We start from the raw sequence: 20,505 nt of genomic DNA on the forward strand, positions 1-20,505 counted from the left end.
AGCCACGGCGGCGGTGAAAGTGGACTGACCACGGATGGGCCCCAAATCCTTCTCCTGAGGCTCTGCCCAGACTGGGATTCCTCTGGAGTCACTGGGTCCAGGGAGCAAGCAGCACAAAAAGGAGCCATGAGAGCCGGGCGGGAGAAGCGAGAGGTTTGGTTCTTTTATTAACAGATGAAATGCCAAGGCCACCGCTGATTTCTGGAGGGTGGGGCCGCTCCCTTCTTTCATGGGGGGGGGACACGCGGGGGTCCAGGGAAGAGAGAATTATGTACAAACGCAAGCAAAATACACAAGAAACCAAGTTGCCCATGAAGGGGGGAAGTGGAGGTTGGGGGGGGGGTCACATACAAGACTGTGCAGCTGATGACCAGCACAGGACAGCTCCAACCACTGCCCCCCATGCCCCCCCCCACAGCACAAGGGGGGCAGGGGGAAAGAAGGGGCAGGCTGCTTTCCACAGCTCAAGGTGGGAGTTCAGTGCAGCCCCCTCCTCTGGGGGCCAAGCAGAAAGTGTGGGACAGAGGCCTAGGCTCTGATGGTCCTCTTGGGGGGGTGCTCCAATCCCACCAGACCCCCCATCCTCATTAACGGGGCCATTAAAGTGCTTTGTTAGTTAAGTACTTAAACCACCATTACAAAAGAATGATAATTAAAGCAAAATATACACAGCCTCCCCCCCCTTGCCAGTGTGGGGGAGGGAATTCTGATATACATCCAGATTCATCCCATGGCAGGGTCCGGCTGGGCAATGGCTGCTGTGGGTCCAAGCACTTAGCCACGGACATTCCATTCCAGCCACAAGAACCACAACGGGGGGGGGGGGGGGGGAGGGATACAGGCCTGTGCCTGTGTGGAAATGGGAGAGGAAAGCGAGCGGGGGATGGGGACCGCATCACGTGCGTACAAGACTGCGCAGTTGGGAACCATGGGGGGCATTGTGCAGGGGGCAGGTGGGGGGAGCCCCATGGGATGGCTAGAGGGATTTCCCATCTGCTCCAAAAGGCATCTGGGCACTGCAGCACCACGGCAGATCCCCATGAAGCCCATTGCCAAGGTGGTGGAAATGGGGGCAATGTCTTCCCTCTGATAGGAAGGAAGGAAGGAAGGAAGGAAGGAAGGAAGGAAGGAAGGAAGGAAGGAAGGAAGGCAGGCAGGGAGGCAGGGAGGCAGGCAGGCATGGAACAAGGGAGGCCCTCCCCATTATTTTGTCTATTTACATGATTTGGCTTTGATCCTCCCATGCCTGCTCTGCCTTGCAAAGGGCCCCCCAAAGGCTGTGGCATTCTGGGACACTGGTCAGGGGAGGGGGGGTGCAATCTCAGCATGGCTCCCCCCACAAACTGGCCCCACTCTTGTCTGCCCCAAGAGAAACACTCCTCCTGGGATCCTTAGGAGGCAAAGGATGGCTGTGGAGGGGTCCTCCTCCCCCAAGCTCTCATCCTGTCCCCCCCCCCCCCCGAAAGGAGACTAAAGAAGAGCAACAGCTGGGTCCTTTCCAAAATGGCAGCCAAAGGAAGGGTGGGACTGGGAAACGACCATTGAGGAAGAGGAGGCGGCATCAGTTTCTCTGGCCATTCCTCTCTGGTCAGGTGACTTGAGCTGAGCCAGGTGGGGGAGCAGCTGCCTTCCTTCTGCCCCCCACGAATGGTGGGACTGGGACAGATGAAGCCCCCTCACCAGTTCATGATGCAGTTCCTGTTCAGCGTCATGAAGTAGACCTGGCTGCTGCCCCCGGAGCGCACCGAGGCAAAGAACACCTGCAGATGGACGAAGGGAAGCAAAGGGAAGAGGTATGCTTACAGATGGGGGAGCCCCCTAGAATCATAGAGGTGGCAGAAACCTTGTGTGCCCCCCAATAGCCCCTCCAGCCAGCCTGCTTGGTCTCAGGGCAGGAAAGATTGGGGGGGGGGGCAACAACAGCAGGTCAGGAGGCTGCATGGGATGCCAAAACACTTCTGGCTTTGAAAAAATGATTTAAGCTTTCTCTTTGGCTGTTTTTAAAACATTAAACAGTGCAGGGAGTAGGGTTGCAACCAAGAAGAGGTGAACCTACTGCTCTTGAACCCTTGCAGAAGCAGCATGTTACCCTCTCTCTTTACTCTCTGACCAGAGAAAGGGCAGTCGAGAGGGCTTCAAGGGATCAAGCCCCCCCCCAAATATTCCTGAGGGCTGCACTTCTCCCCTGCCCCCCATCTGCCTGTCTGTCATTGACCCTGGAGAGCCCCGGCCTCCCTCTTCACAGATAAGCCCAGCTCTTCTCGGACCCACGGCAGAGCAAGGGGCGTCCTGACCCTGCTTATTTGGAGTAGGGGAGATTGGTCACATTAGGGGAGCAGACCCTCCAAGGTTGCACTGGATCTGGCCCTGCCAGGCCAAACTGGGGGGGTGGGGGGGTGGAAGAGAGAACAGCTGGGCAGATCAATGCTGAGAAAGTGTAGAGAGAATGAGAGAGGATGCATGCCAGGTGCCATCCAGCACTTTCTTGGATAAAAGAGGGAGGAAGGTGCACATGTCGCACAGGGGCTATACTCTTAGCCAGGTGTCAAAAGTGGGGCAAGGCTCTTCTCTGCTGCTGCTCTGCAGGCAGCAAAATACACAGCCAGGGAAAGGCAAGGGAACCCCCACCCACCCACCTTGTCGTTGCGCTCGCACAGGAACTTGAGGCGCTGGGCCCGCTTGTGCATGAAAACCCCATCCAGGTGTCCTGTCTCCACCGAACGGATTTCAATGGCTTTCTCGCCCCACCCCATGATCTGATTGGAGCAGATGTAAGCTGGACAGGAGGAAAGAAGGGAAGGGGTGACAGTGAGCCAGTGGCACTGAGCCCAGGGACCCCTTTCCTCCACCCTCAAACCATCTGGTGGGTCTCTCCTTCCCAGAGTCCCCACTGCCCCCCATCCTGCTTCCCCTCCCCCCAGAGCCTGGGCTCACCAACAGAGGTGGGCATTTCCCCCCATTGCAGCACCACATCCTTGATGATGCGCCCATAGGTGTTGACGTAGACGCCCTCGTCCTCGTAGCATAGGAGCATCTCCATCCCCTCCGTATTGGGCAGGAAGATGATGGCGTGGGGGGTGATCTGGGACTGGATCTGGGGCAGACAAAGAGTGAGTGGTGATGAGGCGCTTCCATTCCCCCCCCCCCCCCCCATGCTTCACTTCTACCTGTAGCTGGTGAGGTCCTCCCCTGCCTGACTTACATGTACTGGTATGTAGATGTCGTAGTTGTTTCCTGAGTCCACATCAATGGCGTGGAAACCAGCACACGACCCGTAGATGACTTTGAGCCGCTGGCCCTCCTCCACCGTCAGCTCCACCAGCAGCGGCCGGTGAGGCAGGTCAGCAAAAGACTGGGGGAACACATTGGGGGAAAGGCAGGGCAGGGTGGGGAGAGGAAGACAAAGGGATAGCAGAACAGATCTGGACTGTATGGACCTTGTGGTCCCAGCCAACTCTAGGATGCTAATTCAAAGGTGCTCAAGCCTCTGGGGTCAACTGGGCTGAATGGTGACCCCTCAAGACCACTGCTTGCCAGAGGACTTTAGCAGCCTCCTCAGCCCGGTGTTCTCTCCTGCCTCTTGCTGCTCTGCCAGCAGTTCATGCCAAGTGGCATCTGTTCTTAGCAGAACTGACCCTCTTTTCATGAGTGCCAGACCAGCTCTGGGACCCAAGCGGTTCTCTTCCAAAAAAGCCCTTGTGCCCTGGATCCCCTGTCCCACACTCCCCCTCACCCCTGGTACCTTGAAGGCCATGAATTTGTGGTAGGGCTTAGGGGCCCAAGCGTAAACCTCCACAGAGTTCTTGAGTGCTATGACCAGGAACTTGATCCGTTCGTATTTCACTGTGGGGGAGTTAAAGAGGAAGGCAAGTTTCAGAAACATGGGAGACGATGAAGCTTGGAATAGTCTCTTTCTAAGACAGTTTCAAGCTCAAGAAACACTAAAAACTGGAACAGGAGATAAAGCCGTGTGCTTGGCAGTGGAAAAATTACACTTAAGGAGGCTTGGTGTTTGGGCTTTGCTCCTCAGAGCCTGATTCTGAATATTTCAGAGAAGAGCACTGACATTTCCCTTATAGGTGGTTCACACACGCATAACCATGTGCCTGCTCTTGTGAGTGTTTTCTGGGCACTGCCTCGGCCTCCCTTCGCTTACCTACGCGGTAGTGAACGCAGCCCTCCATGTCCCCCACCGTGGTCCAGCCTTGCTTCTTCTCCACCTCGGGGTCGTTGTGCAAAATCTTGTTCCGCAGCCAGGATAGGTAGTACACGCGGAGCTTGTTCCTCTTCCCTGAGGATGGGGACAGAAAGAGACATCCATGGAGTGTTACCAGTAAAAGGAAGAGAAGGGCTGGCCAGGACTAAGCCCAAACGGACATAGACTGACATGGAGAGGCCTCCTCTCCCTCCCTCCTCAATGTTCTCTGCTCTGCGCAGAAGGTATAGCACCTGAGCCGACTGCCAGCATCTTTGCGGTGCTAGAAATGTGGGGGCTGGACCACTGCAGTGGGGAGGGGCCCTCTCACCAGAGATGGTGGTCAAGAGATTAAGCCCCTCAAGGACATCCATCTGCTGGAAGCGCCGGCGGTTGATGAGGCTGTACACCTTGCCCTGCCCACTGCGGTCCAGGAGCATCAGGCCATTCTCTGTCCCCACCAGCAAGTTGACCCCTGTGGGCACCAAAGGTGAGAGGAGAGACAGGGTAAGTGACCTCCACAGCAGAGGAATTGTTCCCAAGAGGCCTCTCTGAGTGCATCCTCCCCTCAGCTCCCTCACCCCAGAGAGCGGCACACAGGATCTCTGAGTTGAAGCGCTTCTTGTACTTGCGGATCTCCGGCGTGTCGCTGTGAGGCCGCGTGTTGGTGGGGTTGACGTTAACCACTGAGCCCTTTCTGGCCTCCATTTGAAGCTGCTCCAGCCGCCCCGGGTCGAATGCTGGAGTGGGAGAAGGCAGTGGGGCAGAACGAGAAAGGTTAGGGTCTCGCTCTTATGGACCAAACTAGGAGGAACAGCTAATGACCCAGAGGACAGGATCAAAATTCAAAATGACCTGAATAGACCAGAAAGCTGGGCCAAAGCTAACAAAATGAAATTCAACACGGAGAAATGTAAGGTACTGCGCTTAGGGCGGAAAAATGAAATGCACATATAGGATGGGGGACACCTGGCTGAATGAAACTACATGTGAAAGGGATCTAGGAGTCCAAGTAGACCACAAGTTGAACATGAGTCAACAGTGCGATGCGGCAGCTAAAAAGGCCAATGCAATTTTAGGCTGCATCAATAAAAGTATAGTGTCTAGATCAAGGGAAGTAATAGTGCCACTGTATTCTGCTTTGGTCAGGCCCCACCTGGAATATTGTGTCCAGTTCTGGGCCCCACAATTCAAAAAGGACGTTGAGAAACTGAAGCCACGTGTCCAAAGGAGGGCGACTAAAATGGTGAAGGGTCCGGAAACCATTAAGCTCTATGAAGAACGACTGAGGGAGATGGGGATATTTAGCCAGGAGAAGAGAAGGTTAAGAGGTGATATGAGAGCCCTGTTTAAATACTTGAAGGGATGTCATATTGAGGAGAGAGCAAGCTTGTTTTCTGCTGCTCCAGAGAATAGGACCCAATGGAGCAATTGGTGTAAGCTAAAGGAAAAGCGATTCCATTTCAACATTAGGAGGAACTTCCTGAGAGTAAGGGCTGTTCGACAGTGGAACACATTCCCATGGAGTGCAGTGGAGTCTCCTTCCCTGGAGGCCTTTAAACAGAGGCTGGATGGCAATCTGTCGGGGATGCTTTGATTGAGATTTCTTGCATGGCAGAATGGGGTTGGACTGGATGGCCCTTGTGGTCTCTTCCTACTCTACGATTTTATGATTCTATGACCCTGCTGTACTGGGATTGCTAATTTGCTTCTAGGCCCTGATCACCTGCTCCAGGCCTTGGGGACAGGGAGGTTCTCTGACTGTATCACTGGACAGCATCAACAGGTGTGAAAAATAAGGGAAAAATGATGGACGCCCACTTTCTGTGGGGCCACACAGATGGTGTCTGGGAATTCTTATCAGGCATCCTCATAAAGTAGAGGAAGGAACCGTGCAGCCTTTGTCCAGAAGCTGCTGGCCTGCATCCTGCAGCACTCCCCGCGCCAGCACAATCGATGGTAAGGAATGCTGGGAGCTGCAGTCCAAAGACATCTAGAGATACAGAGAAGCCCCACCTCAGAACACAGGGGAGCAAAGCTTCCAGCCCCCATGGCTGCAGTAGGCAGCTGAGCACAACTTTCCAGAAGGCAGGCGGCTGGGCCTCAGAGCTTCCACACAGATACAGACATAGACATAGACATAAATTACACACACACACACACACACACACACACACACACACACACACTCTCTCTCTCTCTCTCTCTCTCTCTCTCTCTCTCTCTTATGGTGCCATCACTGGACATAGCACTTTACAAGTAAATGAACAAGGAAACTGTTCCCTGCCCTCAGGTTTCCATTCGGCCAAATGCTCCCTGGTAGACATTTGCACCAGAAACTGTGAGGAGAGCATGTGGGCTTTTCCCTGACACAGGCCCATCTGAATCTGGTTCTTTAGAAATGTCAAATCTGAATCCATCGACACAAGTATCTCCCCGCCAACTTCATATAGGCAGGAAGAATCCCTCCCTAGCAAGGACCCTCCCTCTCCTGTCCCCAGTCTCACCAGTTATGGGGATGGTGTCTCCACTACCCAGCGAGCTCTGGTAGATGCCGAGGTCCACAAACATGGTGAAGGAGCTCTTCCCAGGCGCTTTGACCAGCCCACGCGACTGGTACTGCAGCAAAAGAGAGAGAGGGCAGGTCAGAGGGTGGCAGTGTTTCAAAGCCAGGGCAAGTTCTAGTTCCAGGCCTTGGCACTCTCACCAATTCCATCCTGCCCAGGTGAACAGGCAGCACCTGGACCAGAGGATGCACCAGACTGTAAGAGTTGCTAGGAAGTGCAGTGCAGACTATCTCAAGAGGGTGCTGGACTCTTCCTTCTTTGGAGGTCTTTACACAGAGGCTGGATGGTAAGCTCTCAAGAGTGCTTTAACTGTGTGTTCTTGCATGGCAGGAGGTGGGACTTGACAGCCCTTGCAGGCCCCTCCAACTCTGAGGGTCTATGGATCTCTACAGCACCTGCCCCCTGGCTCCAGACAGTTCCTTTCCCACTCCACAATTATAGTACTTTCATACCACAACTGCCATGGTTTCATCATCCTGTGGAACCCTGAGATCTGTAGTCTGAAGAAACATTAAAGCTCTATGGTTGAGAATTTTCATAGAATCTTAGTGTTGGAAGGGGCTCTAAGGGCCACCTAGTCTGACCCTATGCAGGCAGGAATACGTAGGTATAGTACTCCTAAAAGACATACCTCCCTACCTGTTTCAAAACCTCCAAAGGAGACTCCATCACCCTCTGAGGCAGTCTGTTCCATTGTCAAACAGCTCTTATGGCAAAGACGTTCTTCCCAATGTTTAGCTGGAATGTCTCTCCTTGTAATCTGAATCCACTGCTCAACATTATCATCTTTGGAGCATTGGAAATAAAGCTGGCTCCATTTCCTACATGGCATTCCTTCAGATAGTTAAGGACAGCTATCATGAAGCTACAAATCCCTGGATTCCACAGGACATTGAGGCATGGCAGTTCAAGGAGCATCCAAGTGCCACAAATGTCTTGTGAGAAAGAGCCTTGAAGTGGAGAAGGGATGGTGTTCCAAGGCCACCCTCAAAAGGGCAGAGCCCAGCAGCCCCCCACCCCTGCCAAACCCCACATTCCCTTTTTCCTGTTGAATCTCGGCTACTCTGCCACAAGCCACAGGCCAGCCCCCCACTAAGCCCCCCCCCCGTCATCCGATGCCTCTCCCAAACTCACATCGGTGGCTGTGTCCTTGGCGGGCGAGGAAGAGCCGTTGTTGCTGCTCTTGGCCTCCGTGGGAGAGTGACTGGGCTGAACTACGTCTGGGAGGTTGGTGTAGCCATTGCTGTCGCTGTGCAGGAGGCCGCGCTCCTCCTCTGGGGTCTGGAGGGAGAAGGGGAAAGTGAACGGAAACGGCACATCCAGGCAAAGCGACAGCCAGGAGGGGCCCCTGGGAGCCCCTACAGCCCAGGCTATGGCATGACAAGGCAGAGTTTCTTTTCAAAAATATCAGAGCAAGCTTCTAGCCCTCACTGTGGCCAAGGCAAGATGGAAGCAAGCATCTTTAGCTGGAGAATGCAGAATGGAACAACCCACGTTCCCTTTGTGCAGGGAGGCTCTGGTGGTCCATCCCAAGGATTGCTCACAATGAGCTGTGGTGGGAGATAGAAGGAGAGCCTGCAGAGCCACGCAATCAATTGGAAAGAGGTGGTGGCCATTTCAGCCCCTTGGCCACGGAATGCAGCTGAGGAAGCCCTGAGCAGCACCTCAGGAGAAGGGAAAGGATCGGAAGGGGGCCCAAAAGTAGCGGGAAGGGGCAGGGGCTGCTCACCCGCTGTACCAACATGGTGCCCTCGCCGTATGAACTCTCAGAGCCCCCACTGCCACCCCCGCTGCCCGCCAGGTCCTCCACGTCATGCACCACCATTGTGCTTACAGAGTCTGTGTCACCGTCCCTATGGGGGAAAGGGGGAGGGGGGAGGACACAGGTCAGGACACATGCACAGGCACCTTTCCCAAAACTCACACCCTCCATCACTTTGGGACTAGGCCTCCCAGCCAGCCAGCATGGCCTAATGGTCTATGCTGATCGGGAAGGTTGGCTTGAAAGTAAGGAACACGCAGAGGAAAAGCACTGTGGAAAACATGGGGCAGGGATGGGAACATAATGACTCATCCCATCATGGGGGCCTAAGTATGCAAGAGTCCCACCTGAGCACAGGGGAGGAGATGTCTGTGGGCAAACGTGGGAGGCAAAGGTTTTGTGTATGTGCCCAAAAATTAGCATGTGAGTCTAGGCACTGGATATTAAGTCTCAACTAAGACCACATGCCCATTCCCCATCCTGCCCCCTGCCCTCACCTGGCCCCCAGTGTGTCCGTCCCTGGCTCAGAGCGCTCCTCCTCCTCCTCCTCTTCCTCCTCACTGGAGTCCAACTCCTCGCTGGAGGATGAGTAGTCCATGGCCTTCTTGAGGGGCTTTGGGGCTCCCTCCTCTGGACGCTCCTTCAGCAGCACAAAGTTCTGGGGAGGGAGACGATGTGGGGCTTGTGTATGAGCATGAGATGGAGCAAGGAGCAGGCCCACCAGCTGGAGCCCCAATTTTGGGAGAAAGGCAGGATGCAGATAAATGCGATCACAACCACTACTGCCACTGAACCAAGAGGGAGGGATGGCAAAGCTGTGTGTAGGTGCCAGAGCCCCATCCCACAAGGTTGACAAGGGACTCCCCTTTGACAAGGGCACCAAGATAGAGAAACAGCCTAACTGAACTCTTGCCTCCACCAAGTGCTTGGCCCCCGAATGCACACAGGAACCCTGCCCCTTTCCCACAATGGCCTTCTAACCCACTCCCTCTCTCTTGCAAACATACCACCAGAACCCCCAGCTCTGCTTGTTTGCCCTTCTGAAGTTGTGGTGTCTGGAGGCACATGGGCTTGGACAGAGGAAGGGTACCCCATGGCAGGACCCTTGGGTGAGGCTCTGATGCTCCTTGGGGACCCCTAATCCCACTGTTTCTCAAGTAAACAACACAAAACTCCTTTCCATCCATCTATCTGTCTGTCTGTGGTTCACAGTCCTTGCTCCTTTCAGTCACAGCCCTTTTACACACACACACACATGCACGCACGCACACACATGAAAGCTGAAGGCAGCAACCCACACCAAAAGCAGAAGGAAAAAGTTCGAAATTAGGGGGAGGCACAAATGGGTGTGAAACAGTGGATCCACCCGGCCAGTACTGGCCACAGAATAAGAGGAAGGGGAGACAGCTGGGACAGTCTGGGAACCTCCAGAAGCAGCAATTTGGGGGCGGGGGGGGGGGAAGAGAAGAAGCGGAGAGACTGAGATTCTCGGGGGGACGCGAAGGGGACACTAACCTCGCCAATTGCCCGCTTATAGCTCTGAGCCATACAGAGGGAAAGAAGGAAAGAAGGAAGGAAAAGAGAAGGCAGAACAAGTTAGCTCACTGTCTCCCGATCCATCCTCTTCCCTGACCTACCCCCATCCCCCCACCCCAAACAACCAGCAGCCTTTCTCTGACCCACTCTGGCAAGTTGGGGGGAGAGGTAAGGGAGGGGGTTAGGGAGCAGAACCTGGAAGCACATGGTAACACCCCCCTCCGCCAAATATCCTTCCTAGACTTCCAAAGGATTGTTAAAAGGAAAATGGGAGCCAAATAATCCCACTCTGTTCAAAACTCATTTTAAGCCAAGCACAGAAGGATGGATCTTAGGCCCAGGAAGCAGAGTGCTGTAGAAGTGGGCCCCAGCCCCAAACCTCCAGGGGCTCCTCCACTATGGGGAAGGGGCTCTCTGTCCATCTCTCAAGAGCAGCCATGCTCTGCCTCTTCCCTCACCCACCTTCGGTTGTCACTCACCCACCATGAAAGTGTGAGCCCTGCCTGGGAGTGTGAAAGTGTCTCCCCTTGCCTGGCAGTCCAGCCACCCATAACATGCCCTCAAGGTGGAGACACACAGCCAGAGGAGGGGGTCTGCTTCAGAGTACTCACTGCTGGCCGGCCGGGCCGGGAACGGTGGTCTTCCGCCTTGGCCTTGCTTCCTTGGGGCAGAATTGGGGAACTGTCCAGCTTCAGGGGAGCTGTGAGGGGGACACAAGGAGTGAGGCAGCTAGTTAGAGCAAACAGGAATGTGCACCCACACCTCCATATCGAAAATGTATGGCTTGCTATAGATGTGCATAACTATTAGCAGTGATTGGGGGGGGGGGATTCCCTTCCGTCACAGCCAGTGCCAAGTGGTGCAGAGGGGAATCCGTGACGCTACCTCAGATAGGTGACCAGAGAGAACAGGAACAGCCTTCTCATCCTGTCCTCCTCAGCTGCAAGAAGGGAACAGACCAATCCATGGTGGATTGGAAGTGCTCTGAATGTGCCTTACTGCAGAGCAGAATAGGGTTACACCAGATTGCCTTTGTGGTCTCTTCCAACTCTATGATTCTATCAATGAGATGGTTAATGGCTACTGGTTGCCAGGATGGCTATATACACCCTGAGACCCAAGGCAGCATGCCTCTATATTCCAGTTGCCTGGGGATGCATGTGGGAGGGTGCTCTGATCCATGGCCTCCAATGTGGGCCACTCAGCTGGCTGCGGTATGAAGAGATGCTGAACTAGATTGGTCAGATCCCACTTCGGGGCCATTTCTGCTCCTACATCTGTCATAGAGCCAGAAAAGGTTCAGAAAGGAGTGACCAAAGTGATGCAGGTTGAAGCAGGACAGTGGAGCAATCCTCTTATGAGAAGTTACACCACTTGGATGTTTTCAGCTCAAGATGTGGGACTGAATCAAGATTTATATATTTATGGAGTCGAAAAGAGCTTGAAACCTGAACTGGAAGGAGAAATTCACTCTGGTGCTCACTGCTGTTTCAGGGAGCCTCAGAACAAGACATTGTGTTGCCAGTGAGAGGATTTTGCACTGTTTTCAGTGGGGTGCCACTGGTCCTAACTTTCTGCCAGTCACCCTAGAGGCTCCCACAGACTTGCCTGCAACACGGCCGTCTCCCACATGTGCGGGAGAAAAACGACAGAAACCCCCTGTTCAATGGCCCCCTTCTCCTCCCCCTCACAACCCTCAGACACCAATGCCCAGCCCGCCCACCCCTCTGCCATCCCTAGTGCCCTCACCTCCTACACGGTTGCGCTCCAGTGAACCTGCCTGGGGCAAGCGGGCTCCCCCAGACTGCAGCAGACTATCTGCGCGCTCCCAGCCTGGGTCACTCCTCCGGAGGTCAGGGTTGCTATATGAGAGGAAAAGGGAGATGATGTCTTCAACTGGACGTTATTTGCACTGCCCCACCCAGCACAACACTTCCTTCTTCCTGCCTGGAGCCCCTTCTGCAACCTGGCCATGCCACTAACCGCCATTGCTGCAGTCCAGGACCTGCCACCACACAGAGCCAGAGTGAGAGAACCAAAACACCGCAGAGAAGAGCTGCCACCACAGCAAGCGCCGCCACCACAGCTGCCAAGCCACTGCTGGGGAATTGCTGCTCCATTACCTACTGGCGTTTGGTGCAGTGGCCAGTGGCTCCTGGGACGGGCTCCAGCCTATAGGCTGTGGCAGAGGAGCAACTACCAGCAAAGGGTCCCCCCACTTGGGTCCCCTCTCCAGTCGGCTCTGCATGTGGATGTGCCATGCAGACTTGCTACGGGGTCTGTGGAGGGGAGCAGAAGGGTGTCAAGGGAGGGAACTGGAACCTTGTGAAAGGCCTGAAAACCAGACTATTGCTTCCTGTGGTCGGGTGGGAAGAGCAGGACCCTCAACCCTGTTGTGCAGCACAGAGGAGACCCTACAAAGACACACACTTCACTTGAAAGGGCAGTATTGCCCCTCTGTCCCCGAAAGAGCTCAGCTGCTGTGGGGCACTCCTTTTCAGGCTCTGGAGCCCCTCCATCTTCTCCCATTCCCCCCAGTTTCTTGAAAGACATGCTTCATGCAGCTGATGCTGTTTGCATCTCAGCAGTCCTGAAACCTCCCAGCCAGTCAGTCTCCCTGGCTTTAGAGCAGTTGGTTCCCAAGCTCTGGTCCTCCAGATGTTTAAGACTTCAGCTCCCAGGATTCTTGACTGCTGACCAATCTGGCTGAGGCTTCTGGGAACTGAAGTCCAAAACTCCTGGAGAACTAAAGCTTGGGAATCACTGTAGAGCATCAACTGGGCAGGAGGAAGTTCCCCTGGAAAGCCCCACATGGCAGAGGTGGGACCTAACGTGGTGAGTCCACACAAATGGAGCAGGAACAACTCTGGGGAAAACTCTGGATAGAGTGTGTGTGCACACGTGTGTGGGAATGACTATCTCTATGACTGATTCTCTATGACTGACTCAGCCTTCTTCCCAGGAGAAGAGAGATCCCTGCCAGAGCCTCCTGAAGAAAGACCCGTGGAGTCTCTGTGGACCACACTCCCTCCCACAAGCATTCCTAAGGCCCTTGGCCCATCAAGATAGCCCAGCTCTCATCACAAAACATTCAACTTTCCCCTCAGAGACAAGGCTTGCCAAGGCTGACTGGTGGCCCAAACCCCACGGCACAGGGTAGATACCTGGCTCGGATGGCATGGGCCGGCCTGATGCCAGCCCCACTGCTGTTTCCTGCCCCGCTGGCATTGAGCGCTGTTGCGATGGAGGATGTCCGCTGGGGAACCTAGAGGTAAAGAACAGCAGGGAGGGAGTGAAGGGACAGCTACTCAGACCCCCCTGCAGGAAGACATCCTCCATTCACTTTGCCTATGGCAGGACTTCTCTGAGAAAGTGGTTAGGGGAAAGGACCCACCCTTGAGAGAATAACACCACGGGCATATCTGGGCTGGGAGTCCAGGTCCTTCCCAGTCCACAAGGTCCACAAAGACATTTTAGGGGATTGGGAGTCCTCAAGACCGTCCTGACCATGGTCCCACACAAGCCCTGGGAAAGAAGGACTAGGCTGCCTTGGTGAGCACAGCTCATTCCTGAGATGCCTCCTGGCCAGTCAGATTCCCACCTGCAGCTGAATGGATGGTTCTCTGCACAAGAGAAGGGGGAGGCTGACAGGCGCTGAGAAAGCTCAAGGCAACCACCTACCCATCCACCCACAACATGCAACAGGAAGGGGCTGGATAGACAATGACCACCCAGAGAATCACCTGGCCAGGCACACACTGGTTTGGGGCCTTGGGAGCAGGGCTGCTGTTGTGCCTACCCACAGGGCTTGGCATCAATGACCAGAGAATCCATGAGTCCTGCCCAGACAACCATGCCCAGTAGGGCAATCCTCCCCAGACCCCACTCCCCGCTCGAGTTACCTTGGGAGGGGGCTCAGCATCCATTTTGACCCAGGGTCCTCGCTGCTCAGCGGCAGGACGTGATGGTGGCGGGGCAGGCCCCTCCGAGGTAGGGTCGGAGTTCTGCCGGATCATGCCCGCTCGAGGTGGGGAGGGGGCAGAGGAGGCGGAGGAAGAGGCGGAGTCATGGACAGGGAAAGCAGCCATGTTCTTGGTGGGCTGGTCCTGCAGCGACTGGGAGCGAGGGACGGGGGCAGCATATGGTTTGAGCGGGACACGGTGGGCGAGGTGGCTCTGTGGATGGAGAGGGCCGGCAGAGGGGGTCACCAGGGGGGGGTGGAGGCGGGGGTGGGCCTAGACTGGCCACTGGCAGTAGCCATGTTTTTCCCTGCCACAACAGCTTCCTGGAGTGACAGGGAGGAGGGCAGGCTCCCCACAGGGGCCCAGACACCAGTTCCCTCCACAAGGGCCCAAGAATTCTGGTTCCAGCTCACAAGGGCAGGGAGAACCTCCCAAGAGCCCAGCCTTCTCCCCCAGAGCCTGCACATCGCCAGGTTGACACCCACGTGGGCCAGGCTGGCAGGAAATGCCCCAGGATGAGTTTTCATGGCTCATCTGGCAAGAGTGAGGCCAGCCCCGTCCACTGCAACAACGCTAAGCTCCTCAGTGTCTTTGGAGAAGCCAGAGACTGAGTCCCCCAGCTGACTGGAAAGTGGCTTCCCCTATTCTCAGTCCTCCCCATCAGAGAAAAATCTGTGTCCACCCTCCTGGGTGACAGAAGTTAAAGGGGAGCCAAGGGGAGCCAATGGGAGAAGCAGCAGCAGATGGCAATGAGCAATTGGGATGATGGGGGGGGGGAGACATGCACGCTTTACTCCTGCCCACAGCAGGCAGAAGTTGTGGGGCAAGGGGGAGGAAGGCACTCACCTTGTGCTGCCCCTCCTGGGGCTCAACGGGGCGCTGCATTGGGGGGGTCTGGGAGGCGGGGGAGGAGTTGAGCGACACCGACTCGGAGCGGGACTGTGGGGCGGAATCTGTGGCCCCCAGCTTGGTTTTGGCCACTGGCGAGGCAGAGTTCTGCTTATTCATGCGCGTTCGCTCTTCTACCTGAGGAAAAGGAGGAAGGACATCAGTGTGAGGGACAGGACGGGATTGGGGGCACCTATGGCCTCATCCTGACCCCAGTTCTCACTACTACCATTTCTGCCATATCCTTGTTCTCAGTCCCTCACTCCTCTCTTCTAACAGAAGAAAACTGTTATTGAGGGCCTGCTAGAGGGATGCACATACCTCGCGGGCCCAGGTGGGCTTCTCTGCAGGGTTGGCGCTGCGGTTGTAGTGGTACAGGGCCTTCTTCTCCTGTTGTTGTTGCTGCTGCTGCTGCTGCTGCTGCAGGGACTTCAGGTAGGCATGTTCCTGCTGGAGCTGCCGCTGGAGACGTTCTGACTGGCGCTGCTCCTCCAACTGCTTCCTCTTGTACTCCTGGGAAGGGGCAAAGGATTTTGGGTGTGTGTGTAGATGGATGGGAAGAAGGAGGGCCTGGTAGAGCTGCTAAGCAGAGACCTCCCCAAAACAGCTCTGATAGGGAGTGCCCCACCACCCCCTGGCTCCAGCTGACCAGGCAGGAAGGGATCTGGAGTAGTCCCAGTTGCCCCCCACCTGCCACCCCCCACTCTCTTTACCAGCAGCAGGGCTTGTTCTTGGAGGAGCTGCTGCTGCAGAATCTCAAGCTGCCTCTGCTCCTCCTCTAACTTGTGCCTGATATACTCCTGCAGAGGAAGTGAGAAAAGCAGAAAAGCAGGAAGAGAAAGAGAAAAAGAAAAAGAGAGAGTGTAGCAGGTGAAGAAGGGAGAGCAGCACCCAGGCAGAAGCACCACCCAGAAATCAGAGAGGTCTCCCCAGGACCGCCTAGCCTCAGCCACCCGCTTCCCCAAGATCCTCCTTGCAAGATCTGCAGCTGCAGGAGGGAAGCAGGAAGGAGGAAGAGAACCCAGCCCTCCTGGCACAAGTGGGACTTGGGCTGAGGAAGACCCTGAAACCCCCCAGCATGCAGCTTGGCTTAGGTAGCGTCTTCTAGGGGAGGATGCAAGGGGACAGGCATACAAAGCACAAGACGCCCCACAGCGCCCTCCAATGTAAAGACTGCACTGGGACTCCCCTCATCCCCTTTCAGGGCAGAGGGGATTCCTGGCATGAGGCTGGGGAGGGATGCCCTCACCTGCTCCCGCTCGGCTTGGCGGCGCTCCTCCTCACGGCGCATGACTTGCATGTCCTCCAAGCGGCGCTGCTGCTCCTTCTCCTGCATCTTCCTCTGCTCTCGCTCTCTGCGCTGTTGCTGAGGGGGGAGAGGCAGAGTGGGTCAGGAAAGACCTGGCTCTGGAGGACAGCATGTGAGCCCACCTTTGCTGTGGACTCTTTGGGGGACAATGGCTGGGTCACACACCTGGCTAGAGAGACTGGAGTCCTCCCCTCCAGCAGCTGGGAAAATATTCTGTTTGTTTGGAAACCGTTTATAGGGCTTTGATCAATAATAATGATAATAATAATAATAATAATAATAATAATAATTTATGTTTCCCCGCCTCTCCCGATGGATCGAAGCGGGGATACAGATTATTAAAACAATTACAAAAAGACTCTATAAAAATATAAAAAGATCACAACAATATAACATCTAGTAATACAAAAGTCACATGACATGCATAACCAGGGTAAGGCAGAGAGTCATTGGCAACAAACACGTGTATCTTCACTCTTCAGGGGGAAAAGCTTGGCAAAAGTGAACAGTTTTGAGTCTCTTTTTGAATGTTTCCAAGGGGGTCATAAGGCGGAGCTCCTCAGGAAGACTATTCCAGATCCGCGGGGCCGCTATCGAAAAGGCCATTTGGGATGTGGAGACATATTTGGAAGATGGCATTTCCAATAAATTCTTCCCAGATGTTCTGAGTGTGCAGGATGGATCATATGGGGAGATGCGGTCCCTCAAGTCACTCGGGCCCAAGCCATGTAGGGCTTTATAGGTGATAACCAACATCTTGTATTGAGCTTGGAAGCGAATAGGCAGCTAGTGAAGATCTTTCAATATAGGTGTTATATGGTCAAACCTAGATGCACCGGTGACCAATCTGGCTGCCATGTTTTGTACTAACTGAAGCTTCCGGGCTTGGTACAAGGGTAGCCCCATGTAGAGCGCATTACAGAAATCTAAACGAGAGGTTACCAGAGCATGTACCACGGTTTCAAGGTCCCTTTGGCCCAGGTAGGGTCGCAGTTGGCGTATCAACCGAAGTTGATAGCAAGCACTTCTGACAGTCGCATCTATCTGAGATGTCAACTACAGGGACAAGTCCAGAAGTAACTCCTAAACTGTGAACTTGGTCCTTTGGGGGAGTGTGACCCCCTCCAGGACAGGTGGATAAATTTCCTTCCCCGGGCCTGGGGAACCTATCACCAGTACTTCCGTTCTCTCTGGATTCAGAATGAGTTTGTTTTCCCTCATCAAGCCCATTACCGACGTGAGACAGGCATTCAGAGGAGAGACGCCATCCTTGGTCACTGCATCAGTCGGAGACACAGAGAAGCATATTTGAGTGTCATCAGCATATTGATAACACCGCATCCTGTGTCTCCGGATGATCTCTCCTAGCGGTTTCATGTAAATGTTAAACAAAGTGGGGGACAAAATAGCTCCCTGAGGGACACCAGATGTCAGTTCCCTCTTAGAGGAGCAAATGTCCCCCAACTGCACCAAATGGAATCTGCCTGAGAGGTAGGAACGGAACCACTGAAGCGCAGTGCCCCCGATACCCAACTCCCTCAGGCGTTCCAGAAGGATACCGTGGTCAATGGTATCGAAAGCCACTGAGATGTCCAATAGCACCAACAAGGTCACGCTTCCCCCGTCGATGCCCAGACGGAGATCATCGACTAAGGCGACCATGGCAATCTCAGCTCCGTATCCTGCTCTGAAGCCGGTTTGAAATGGGTCCAGATAATTGGTTTCATCCAAGACTGCTTGGAGTTGGAAGGCGACCGCTCTCTAGATCCCCTTGCCTAAGAATGGCAATAATGAGACCGGTCTATAGTTCTTTCTCACCAGGGGGTCCAGGGAGGGTTTCTTGAGTAACAGTTTAACTATTGCTAGTTTCAAGCTCGATGGAAATTTAGCATTAATTATGCGTTGCAATAATGATGTTACAGCATCACCACCCTGGGCAGTCAACCAAGAAGGACAGGGATCAAGAGAGCATGTCGTCCTCTTAACACTTCCAAGAAGCTTGTCCACTTCATCGGTATGAACAAACTCAAAGTGATCCAGTTTAATAAAGTCCACGGAAGCTCTGGACACCTCTTCTATTGTTTCTGTTAAAAAGCCAGAGTCAAGGTGCTGAAGGCTTGGTATTTATTGCTTGAAAAATAAGAATGCCTCTAATTCTTCACTGTTCTATGCCTTCTGAAGGGGCCTAAATACTCCGAAGGCACCAGATTCCTTCCCATCTAGAATGTGAAAGGGAGACAACCAGGGAATACCAAGTGCGGTAGGCTGGTAGCTCTCAAACCTGGGTTTTCCAGGTGTTTTGGACTTCAGCTCCCAGAATCCCAGGGCATTAGCAAGCTTGTTAAGGCTTCCAGGCATTGAAATCCAAAGCACCTTGATGTTTGACAACCACTGCTGTAAGATGTGTTTAAGAGGCAGGCAATAGCAAACCTCTCGTAAACAAATCATGCCAAGAAAACCCTATTAAATCAACAGGGACGCCTAAGTCAACAGCTTACCTGAAGGCATATACATATACATGCCTTCAGGTTGACTCTAACCTATGGCAACATCCTCTGAAGAATTTCTAGGCCAGAATGATTCAGAGGAGGTTGCTACCATCACTTTCCTCTGAGGCCGAAAGAGTGTGACTTGCCCAAGGTCACCCGCTGGGTTTCCAGGGCTGAGTGTTTACTGAAGCCCTGCTCCCCCAGAGGCCCAGTCCAACACTCAAACCGCACAACTGGACTGGCTCAACATTGTTGTTATGGGCTTCCAAGGTAAAAATAAACAGAACAAACAGCTTCATTTATATACTGCTTCATACTGAACTAATGGTGTCTACACGGTTTACAACCTGTTAGCTAACTGCCCCCACAATCTGGGTACTAATTTTAGTGACCTCAGAAGGATGCACGCCTGAGTTAAGCTTGAGCCCTTTTGCTGGTTTTGAACTCGCAACCTTATGGTTTTGAGTGAGTGGCTGCAGGACAGGCATTGAACCACTGCGCCACCAGGGCTCCTAATTCTCACTTCTGGCAACTCTCTCTTCTGCAATGACAACATTTGCCACCATCATCTTCTCCTCAGGCTGAGAGAGTGTGACTTTCTCAAGGTCACCCAGGGAGTGTCTATGGCCAAGTGTGGACTCAAATCTTGGTCTCCTGGAGTCCAGCATTCAAACCACTACTCCAGCCTGCCTCTCCTCTTCACGTCAGCACCAATTAATGGTGGCCACCTCTTAGGATTTTCTTTGCCAGATTTCTTCAGAGTTCGTTTGCCATCCTTGCCTCCCTCTGAGGCCAAAAGAGTGAGACTTGACCACGGTTCCCCTATGGGCTTCCATGGCTGAGTGGGAATTTGAACTATGGTCTCCCAGCGTCCTAGTGCAACACTCAACCATCTATCCCTCGCTAGCTCACTTTTAATTCTACTAATGGTTTAACTGAATTGTAACTCCTGTATGGTTTTAGTTATCAGCATCTCTTCTTGTTCTTCTAAGCCTTTTTGAGTCCCAGGAGCAGCTGGGGTAAAGGCAGGCTATGACTAAGTACAACAACCAGTGGACAGTCTCTCCTCTGCCCTCCCATCTGCAAAGGTGGCTTCCCTCATGCGCCCCACTCAGCTGGGCCCACCTCTTCGACGCGCCGGCGCTCCTCCTTCTGCTCCTCAATGCGGCGTTGGCGCTGGTGCAGGAGATGCTTGATGTGGGCCTCGGAGTCCCGGTGTTGGGCGGCCAGCTGCTGCTGCTGCTGCTTTAAGGCCTCTGAGTTGCTCTTGTTCTCCTGCTGCAGCCGAAGGAACTCCCTCCGCAGCGTGGACTCCCCCGGGACATTCATGATGGAGCTGAGGGAGGAAAGGATCAGCAGAGTGCCCAGGCTGTCCAATCCCTGCCCCACAGCAGAAGGGCTTCCTTGCGCCAAGGTACTGTTCCTCATCACCCTGGACATGCCCAATCTCACCTTACCTAGAAAGCTAAGCAGGGGCAGTCCCAGTTAAGAGCTGAATGAGAGACTGTGCAGGCTGCCTCGGAAGGGAAGGATCCATGGGGGATTTCAGGAGAAAGGCAGTTCTGGGGAAAGGATCCTGCCTGAAGCCCTCGTAGGGAGCTATGGCTGTCAGTCTAAGGTGGCAATACACAGCTGAGTACAGCAGACCCTGTTTCCTTTGAGGAAGGGGTCCCACATGGTGACACAGCACACAGAAGTCATGGGCATCCTCCTTGGCATCTACCAGAGGGACATGAGAGAACACTGCCTGAAACCCAGGAGCCCCACTACTGTTGCTGTATGAGGCTAGGCGGCCCC

At 54.1% G+C, this 20,505-nt stretch overlaps 1 protein-coding gene across 6 annotated transcripts in view; it reads right to left on the reverse strand.

Moving 5' to 3' along the window:
* Positions 1 to 142: 142 nt before the first annotated feature.
* MINK1 (misshapen like kinase 1) overlaps positions 143 to 20,505 on the reverse strand; it is a 44,173-nt gene continuing 23,810 nt past the window's right edge. The window contains exons 12-34 of one of the 6 annotated variants that reach the window (XM_089479867.1): positions 19,834 to 20,044; positions 16,160 to 16,276; positions 15,624 to 15,710; positions 15,232 to 15,423; positions 14,869 to 15,048; positions 13,963 to 14,235; positions 13,225 to 13,325; positions 12,184 to 12,339; positions 11,810 to 11,922; positions 10,672 to 10,760; positions 10,040 to 10,063; positions 9,022 to 9,182; positions 8,492 to 8,615; positions 7,897 to 8,043; positions 6,703 to 6,814; positions 4,777 to 4,935; positions 4,527 to 4,670; positions 4,157 to 4,291; positions 3,743 to 3,843; positions 3,203 to 3,352; positions 2,935 to 3,094; positions 2,637 to 2,776; positions 143 to 1,760 (exon numbers count right to left, since the gene is read on the reverse strand). In XM_089479867.1, the coding sequence (XP_089335993.1) occupies positions 1,677 to 1,760; positions 2,637 to 2,776; positions 2,935 to 3,094; positions 3,203 to 3,352; positions 3,743 to 3,843; positions 4,157 to 4,291; positions 4,527 to 4,670; positions 4,777 to 4,935; positions 6,703 to 6,814; positions 7,897 to 8,043; positions 8,492 to 8,615; positions 9,022 to 9,182; positions 10,040 to 10,063; positions 10,672 to 10,760; positions 11,810 to 11,922; positions 12,184 to 12,339; positions 13,225 to 13,325; positions 13,963 to 14,235; positions 14,869 to 15,048; positions 15,232 to 15,423; positions 15,624 to 15,710; positions 16,160 to 16,276; positions 19,834 to 20,044 (3,160 nt within the window). In that variant the 3' untranslated portion in view covers positions 143 to 1,676. The remainder of the gene's footprint in view (positions 1,761 to 2,636; positions 2,777 to 2,934; positions 3,095 to 3,202; positions 3,353 to 3,742; positions 3,844 to 4,156; positions 4,292 to 4,526; positions 4,671 to 4,776; positions 4,936 to 6,702; positions 6,815 to 7,896; positions 8,044 to 8,491; positions 8,616 to 9,021; positions 9,183 to 10,039; positions 10,064 to 10,671; positions 10,761 to 11,809; positions 11,923 to 12,183; positions 12,340 to 13,224; positions 13,326 to 13,962; positions 14,236 to 14,868; positions 15,049 to 15,231; positions 15,424 to 15,623; positions 15,711 to 16,159; positions 16,277 to 19,833; positions 20,045 to 20,505) is intronic. The other 5 variants (XM_089479863.1, XM_089479861.1, XM_089479864.1 and 2 more) reach the window with 5 other exon arrangements.

The sequence above is a fragment of the Sceloporus occidentalis genome, unplaced genomic scaffold (assembly GCF_023333645.1).
Source record: "Sceloporus occidentalis isolate IW3139 unplaced genomic scaffold, rSceOcc1.0.p SCAF_14, whole genome shotgun sequence".
Classification (NCBI taxonomy): domain Eukaryota; kingdom Metazoa; phylum Chordata; class Lepidosauria; order Squamata; family Phrynosomatidae; genus Sceloporus; species Sceloporus occidentalis.